At 39.4% G+C, this 8,352-nt stretch overlaps 1 protein-coding gene across 1 annotated transcript in view; it reads left to right on the top strand.

Annotated features, from left to right (window-relative positions):
• The first annotated feature begins 967 nt into the window (after positions 1-967).
• DLEC1 (DLEC1 cilia and flagella associated protein) overlaps positions 968-8,352 on the top strand; it is a 51,343-nt gene continuing 43,958 nt past the window's right edge. Inside the window, exons 1-8 of the mRNA XM_063452723.1 lie at positions 968-1,137; positions 2,379-2,519; positions 2,946-3,102; positions 3,629-3,739; positions 4,145-4,338; positions 5,612-5,832; positions 6,421-6,505; positions 7,784-7,871. Of these exons, the coding sequence (XP_063308793.1) occupies positions 1,048-1,137; positions 2,379-2,519; positions 2,946-3,102; positions 3,629-3,739; positions 4,145-4,338; positions 5,612-5,832; positions 6,421-6,505; positions 7,784-7,871 (1,087 nt within the window). The 5' untranslated portion in view covers positions 968-1,047. The remainder of the gene's footprint in view (positions 1,138-2,378; positions 2,520-2,945; positions 3,103-3,628; positions 3,740-4,144; positions 4,339-5,611; positions 5,833-6,420; positions 6,506-7,783; positions 7,872-8,352) is intronic.

Here is an 8,352-nt window from a genome sequence, read left to right as displayed (position 1 = left end):
CCCCAGCTACATCTCCTCACTCCCTCCCCAGCACATAAACGCCTTCACTCCCTCCCCAGCTATAGATCCTCACTCCCTCTCCAGCCACATTTACTCCTTCACTCTCTCCCCAGCTACAGATCCTCACTCTATCCCCAGCTACATATCCTCACTCTATCCCCAGCCACATTTACTCCTTCACTCTCTCCCCAGCTACAGATCCTCACTCCCTCTCCAGCCACATTTACTCCTTTACTCTCTCTCCAGCTACAAATCCTCACGCTCTCCCTAGCTACAGATCCTCACTCCCTCTCCAGCTACATTTACTCCTTCACTCTCTCCCCAGCTACATGTCCTCACTCCCTCTCCAACTACATTTACTCCTTCACTCTCTCCCCAGCTACATATCCTCACTCTCTCCCCAGCTACAGATCCTCACTCCCTCTCCAGCTCCTTCACTCTCTCCCCAGCTACATATCCTCACTCCCTCTCCAACTACATTTACTCCTTTACTCTCCCCCCAGCTACAGATCCTCACTCCCTCTCCAGCTACATTTATTCCTTTATTCTCTCCCCAGCTACAGAGCCCCACTCTCTCCCCAGCTACAGAGGCCCACTCTCTCCCCAGCTATATTTCCTCCCTCAGATCCCCAAGCAAAATGTTCTTCTACATTTCCTCCCTGACACATTTCACATTTTCACACTGCCTCCCATCCAATTTCTTTCTTCTCTCCCTTCCCAGTCACAGTTCCTGGATCTTTGACATCTCCCCACCACGTTTCCTCTCTATTTCTCCAGCAATGTTTCCTACTCCCTCCACATTTCCTCACTATCTCCCCAGCCATGTTTAACTCATCGCTACATTTCCTACTAAATACTCAACCACATTTCCCCCCTGTACTCCATCTCCTGCCACATTTCCTCTCTATCTCACCAACCATGTTTTTTTTCCTCCCTCATTTCTCCTCCACAAGATAATATAACATTTTTAGTTACCAGTAGACATATGAGCTTATTTCTCTAAAATTCCTTCTGCAGAATTGGCAAAGATCAGACAAAAAGGGGAAAATGTCTACAGATGAGCTGCTTCGAAAATCTGTCACCTTGTCACCAGACCCAGCAACTTACTGGCCGAAGCCGTCTTCTGAAAGGACACAGGTAACCGGGCAACGTGGACTATATGGAGAGATTCTCATACAGTAGTACGGTTATCAGAAAAGGTTTTAATCATCTTTGAGATGCACTACTCTGTATGCAGGCTTCCTTTTCTCTGGTTTTGTACAATGTCTTAGAATGAATGCCATAGAAATAAGCCCCTGTGTGTTTCATACTATACACAAACCATATGCTATTGTATTAGTATTACTTTTATGTAATATAAAATAATATGAAAGTAGAGCTACTACTGGTGGAGATTCTGAAGAGCATTGTGAGCAGAAAAATTGAGCTTTCACCATGAGCTTCTTGGTTTCCAAGATAATTTCTAGAGTGATTTTTCAGTTTGCTCCATTTTTAAAATTTTACCGCACTTTTTAATTTTTTAATTACCCTTCCTATAAAATTCCCTGCCGTATTTATAATTTAAATAACTTATCTTCCTATCAGCTTTAAATGACATGCACCCACTTCAGCTATCTCACGTAAGTTGTGAAGCCTGAGGAATATGATATCGTTTTTATTTACTGAAATGTAACGGTGTCTCAATCTCAATCTATCATTGCGATACCAATTATACGTTTTCTAAGTTTCTACGTTTTTTCCCCCCTAAGGATTCTAAGTTTCTACATTGCACCAATAGTTCTAAAAGGCCATTTGGTTTGTAATACCTTACTATCATGGTAGTTACCACAATTTAAATACTGTGCTCTCCTTTGCCAATTAAAGTACATCAGAGTTTTTCACTGGAGTGAATTTTTAATTTAAGGCCAAAATAGCTGAATTGGAAAAAGTCAGCCATGCTCCCAGTTCAGCAATTTTGGCCTTAAATTTGAAGTTGTCTTTGAATTCACTTAGAATTTTCACTTTAGTGAATAATCCTGTATACGTATTATTCATAAGAGAACAAACTCCCTATTTTACGTAAATGGGCAAAAGTGGCTGTGAAATATGAGCACATTTGTTTTAGCTCAGTAACATAGATGTTCTCAATTAGTTTGTACACCTAGAAGACATTGAGTACTGTTTGTATAAACTGTGCTTGATTACTGCCCGTAATACGTTTAATTTTGTGGGTAGTGAGGCTTGAATTTTCCCCTGTCTGATACCTAACATTATGGAGAGGAGGGTGCTGGAACTGGTGGACTGTGGGATTTGGAACAGTACTGAAATGACATTGATATTTCCTTGAGATAAAGCCCAAGTAGCACTGTTTTCTCACGTATTTTTATTTTTTATTCCAGGACATTTCACATTTACTAACGAGTCTCTTCAAAGACCTGTACACTGGTGAAGTAATTGGAAAAGATACAGGAGCCAACTTGATACGAAGTGGAGGAGGAGACAATCCTTACCACCAGAAGTTTGTAGAGGACCTGCAACAGGTAAGCATCACATACTCAAGCCCAAGGAGATTCTTCAGATAGGAGGTAAAGGAAAGTCGTCATTTCTCTAGAAATCACATCAACTGAATAAAACAATGAAAATCACCTAGAACCTTGTGTTAAGCTCTTCTTGTGTGTTGCTCCATTTTCTTTCAATTTTCTTTCAAAGCTTTAACAAATGTCACGGCAGTCCAGTCCAGTCCTGGCACAGCCAGGGCACACGTTGCTAATTAGGAAGAGACATGGAAACATTGTCTCATGTCTCCTCTACTCTGTATCTCTATGCTGACTGCCAGGTGCAAAGGATCGAGCTTATAACATTAACTGACACAGTGTCATCATGAAGCCCACTGTGAAAGGTCCTATCATTAAACTGTATGACTATAGAGTAATACTTTGTATTAGATATAACATTTGCTCATCTAGATTCGAGCTGAATACGAGCACCGAATGGCAGAGGCTGACATGGTGGAAAAACACATCATCGAGGCTCGAGCTCGAGCTGCCGCGGAAGAAGAAAGGATTCTTAGAGCAGTAAAGAATGATGCTGGGGAGAGATTCCAAACTCTAGGTTTACCCCCTGGTAAGATGGTTACATTGTGAATAACTGACTCATTAGACTGGTTTTATATACCATCAGTGGTGGACGTTACAATCGCAGACAGTTAATGAGCGAAATGGCTAGATAGAGCACTGTCACAATGACAGAGTCCGCAGAACACAGCAAACTTAATACAGACATAGCGGCCTATCAATAGACACAAGTCACACAATCTCAACTAAAAATAACCGTTTACGTGTGTGTATATAGATTAACTAATATGTGCATGTATACCTGTAATATGCATGTATGTTTAATATAATATGTGATGGTAAGCTACAGCTGACATTCTATATTCATGGATGCAATGTTAGTTATACAACAGATATTACATCTTCCCGAGAATCGAAATTAAAAAACATAAATAAAATAAATAAAACGTTGGGGTTACAGGAGCTGTAAATACTTTGCTATATATTGATCCAGATACTTTCATCTAGACACGTTCTGTGTATACTAAATAAATGTGAAAGTTCACTCTGGGTGACTTGTGTTTTCTGTCCTCTAGTGGACTCATATTTTAGATGGTGCGTAGACAGCAATATTCTAAGGAAGCATAAGTTAATCTGTCCTGACGATTACATAACAGATATACGCCCCCTCACCAAGGCACCTAAAGGTAGGTTTTCTAATGCCTGTAGGTACACGCTGCAAGTCATATCTTTATTTTCTATATCGTCCTGTGAATCTTACATACCAAAGTCTAAAAGCTATCCAATCTTCTTACTTTAATGCACAAACTATCTTTATTATACTTTATTACTATTTTATGCTAATGCATGTTTTGTTAAATATTAGATGAATGTCATAAATGGTAAAACTTGCCAAGCGTTTCCAAACTTTTCCCATTTGCCTGCACAATATGGGAGATACGTAATCACTAACATATACTGTGTCAAGCATGCAGGATCAGGAGTTTGTTTTATTGCCACATCTCTGTCTATGTCTTTAGCTTTGTACCCGCTGCTCAGTGTGAGCATGAATATTATATCTAGTATAAACGTTATATTATTTCTTCTTTTAGGTCAACCTGAGCCTTCACATTGCAGAGAGACATTCAGCTTCAATCAGCGCATTTCCAGAAGTCCTGTAGATGATGGTTACACAGAGTTCCCAATGTCAGAGAGTAAAGAGTTTACATTAGATGATTCTCTATCTGACTTAACATTATCGTCAACATCAGATGTTCTAGAGCGAAGTAAGAAGAGACCAAGTAAGGTGTGTCTTCAAGAGCCAGGGGTATACGTCGTTTTGTGAACATAAATTTGGATTGAATATTTGTTCCTTATAAATCCAGAATTTATGGTTTAATAAATCGTGTCCCCATTTAAATAACTGAGACAAAAAATGGGGCCCATTCACTAAAATTGATTGATTGGCCAGGGCTGTATTTTGCTTGTGCTGACTCTGCCTCTGATTTGCATCCTTGGCAATCTTAAGCAATCCAATGCTGTCCTATGGGAAATCATTGTGATTGGCTGAGATATCCACTTCTGATGATGTCAGCCAAGCAGGCAGATTAGGGACAGAGCCAGCAGCAGCAGACTGGAATAAAGGTAAGATTTTATTAGATTTAAGGCAAGGTGGAGCCAATGGGGCTAGATTGTGTTTTTAACACTATAGGGTCAGAAATACATGTTTGTGTTCCTGACATTATAGTGTTTTTTAATGTTGTACCCCACTCCCTATAGCATTTAAGCTAATTTGAGCAAGGCCCTCAACACCCTGTTCCTTTGCATCCAACTCGACTTGTTGCAAATAGATGTCTGTTAGTCGACCCATTGTCCTGCGCTATGGAATTTGTTGGCACTTTATAAATAATAATAATGTAGGCCTTTTGGTTCATTCATAAATGGCAAAATTAGAAATTTCATGCATATTTGCACTTCCATTTGAATTTGGACTTTTTGTTTCTTGTAGCAGTGAAGTTGGCTGCTATTTGTTTGCAGTTTGCTTGAGCTATTTATAAACAAGCCTCGCTGCAACATTGAGATCCGTTAGAAAATATTATCACAACGCATATTCAATTGGTTGTTAAGGAATACAGTGAAACTCTGAAGAATTTTATCAGAACCGAAGAGAAATGAGCCAAGTTATAATTTAAAAAAATCAGCTATGGGAAATTCATCATTAATTACTGTTTATTTCTTATTTCTATTATAAAAAAAAAAAAGGAAAGAAACTAAAAATAACAAATGATTAATGGGTTCAAGAGGTAGTGATGCAGAATGTTGAGAATCAGGCAGGTAAACCAGAATTTCCTCTTACCATATGGGGCTCCCCAAATGGATTTCTAGACTGGAACTGTGCTCTAGCATTTGTGTTGGCTAGATGATGTTGTCTGGCAAATTCTATATCGTGTTCTTTAGTCATTTTTTCATACATAAATGCACAATGACAACAAGTAACACTGGTGCTGCAACGCCACATGACTGACACCATGGTGACACATTGCTCTAGTCTTATTAACTTAAATATGGATGTGTTACAGAAATCTACGCCAGCTAAACAGGTCTCGTGGAAGGAGGGAATGAGCGCCGAAGAAAGGGAACAACAACGATCCCAGTTGGCTCAGTTAGAAAAAAGGCACAATTTCCTGAGAAACCCTCGATTTCTCCCACCGCACAGTATGCACGGAGGACGATCTCTTATTGTTTCCACCAAGAAAACCGAAAGAACAATATCGGGAAGGAAAATAGTGGTTGAAGCAAAGTATGAAAGCGTGATAAAGTATATAAATACATGGATGTTTGCTTCATAGGTCTGGTAGAGCCACATGCCTAACCAAAAAACTCATCAGTTTCTTTAGTCAACGTTGAGCAGAGGGTAAATTTGGACAACTCTTGTGATTTTACAAAACAACGAATTGGTTTCAATATTGGTGTTTGTTTTCTTCCGCTCTTTCTCTCTAGAACTAGTACCAGCCAGAGGGCTCTTGGTACTCCAGTTGAGGCTAACCCTGTCATCTCAGTTGTCTCTGGGCTACAATTACCTTGGGTCTAAATATAATGGGTATTACAGTTAGCCATCACCGGTCAAGATACAGCAACATTAATTATTTCGAATTCCACACCCAAATTGAAACCTCTCAAAATTTTCTTCTTAATTTGAGGTTGGTGGGCTTGTGAATGAGCTGCTTGTTCATTATATCATAAGATGAAATGTAGGGTTCAAACCTTTTGTAGCCGCATTTCCAACTCCTTCCGAAATTAATTTATTCTATTGTATGAGAGTGTGGGAGAAATGGTACCAATCATAGAGGTAATATGAATATACATTAATTAGATCCTTTCTTTATAGTGACCCACAGGAACCAGTGCCAATATTTCTCGCCAACCCACCAGTGGTCTTCTTTCCCGATTATGAAGTTGGACAGATTTATGAGGTGTGTTTGCTTACAGGTTTGGTGTCTGATACACAGATTAAAAGACTACTTGATCTTGGAGTGTAAGTGTCTGAATGCAATGCATTCTGGGTATCTGAGTGTTCAAGAGCAGGTAGAAAGCTCGACAATGAAATGCATTAACTCCCACTTTCTTTCTATTTATATATGGGGTGGATTGGGAATATTAGGGGGGTCTGCCTTGACGTTGGCAGGCGGGCATTCCCTCCAATGGCCATTGGAGCAACTAAATGACCTCCATTTGTCTAAATATACATAGGGATTAAGGAGAAAGCGCAGGTAACATTTTCTTTTCTTTGGTTTTTACTATATATTGGGGCTGATGTGTATTGTAGTCGTTGCTGCTGGCCCAGTAGTAATGGGACTAAGCGCAGGACTTCTCTTTTTGTATTTGTATTTACGTCCGTAGACAGGACGTTTCCTGGTATACATGCGCTGCATTAAAACTCCCACTACTGAGAGGCAATATAGTATTCACCCCCACTATATAAACAAAACCAATGAAGTTACCTGTGCAATATGCCACACCCCACTGCACTTTTATACAACAGATATATAAGTAGATTTTTGTTGCATTTCCAGGTTTCCTTCTATGCTCGTATTAGGTCTGTTAGCAGTCGGTTTGCGTATCTAATTATTCTCATTTTGTGTATAATGCCATTTGACTCTCAGAGCAACAGTCTGATCTCTGTTATTAGAGAGTCCTCACAATTTCTGTATTCATGCCAACAGAGTGGTCTGGGGCCTTTAGTAACCACAGATGTCCATGTATTGGTAGAGAATGATCCAGGGCAGTAATGCTAATGGCAGTCCAGCAATATCCATTTGTAGCATTAGTTTGGTGAACATTGTTTTAGTTTTACAATTAGCTCAGTGACCTATTCTTCAAGTGTACTGGAATAATACAAATAAATAAATTAAACCGAACACCTTAATTAAACTCTGTCTAGTCTCATAGAAGACTCAACTACGTTGGGCGAGGCAGTTCTGCTACAGTAAACAATTTATTACAGGCAGTTTCCTATGACATGGCGACTATGATGTGCCTTTTCCAGCATTTGGGGACCAAATTTTGAGCTTCAACCCAGGGGCTTTGGGCAATAATTACTCCAACAAAATTGCTGTAGAGTTTCTTTGTTGACTACCTCTCCAATGGGAGTTTATAATGTAGTAGGTTATGGGGTGTTAGGCTGTTGAAGTAGATTGATGCTGTAATTCAAATTTACAAATCTATTACATTTTTTTCTCCAATACACAAAGATGACTATTGAGCTTCGAAACATGACTGCGTCCAGTCGCCATGTGAGAGTGATCCCTCCATCCACCCCTTACTTCTCTATCGGCCTGGGTAAGTCCGGACGTTTGATGGCAATCACAGTGATCTAATGTTTAAGTGATAAAGCTTTGGTAATGAAAAAATGTCTCCTTTCAATGCATAGCCGTGATCATCTTCTTGATGCCCGCGTAAATTTCACCAGCTCAACAAATGCAGAATGAGCCAGATGTTTACCCAGTAGCTGTAACCCCTACAGTTAATTTACTGTATTATTATTATTACAATATTATTATTATGTGAAAAGGACACTCTCAGTAAGAGTGGTTATGGTACAAGGAGACTATGGAGGCATTTTTGAAAAAGTTTTTGTCAAACCCTTTTTTATTACAAATAATGTGGCACTCCTGAACACAAAGCCTGGTCCCTCTGCTGCAATCAAAATAGATGTTCGTCAATAAAAAAGCACACCGTGATTGTGCTCACCTTATAGACTTTAATATTACTGTCTTTTAGGGAGGAACTTAATCAAGAGAATTCCTAAATAAATAAAAGG

Source organism: Pelobates fuscus, chromosome 4 (genome assembly GCF_036172605.1).
Source record: "Pelobates fuscus isolate aPelFus1 chromosome 4, aPelFus1.pri, whole genome shotgun sequence".
Taxonomy (NCBI): Eukaryota; Metazoa; Chordata; class Amphibia; order Anura; family Pelobatidae; genus Pelobates; species Pelobates fuscus.
This window is presented reverse-complemented; position numbering and strand designations above follow the sequence as displayed.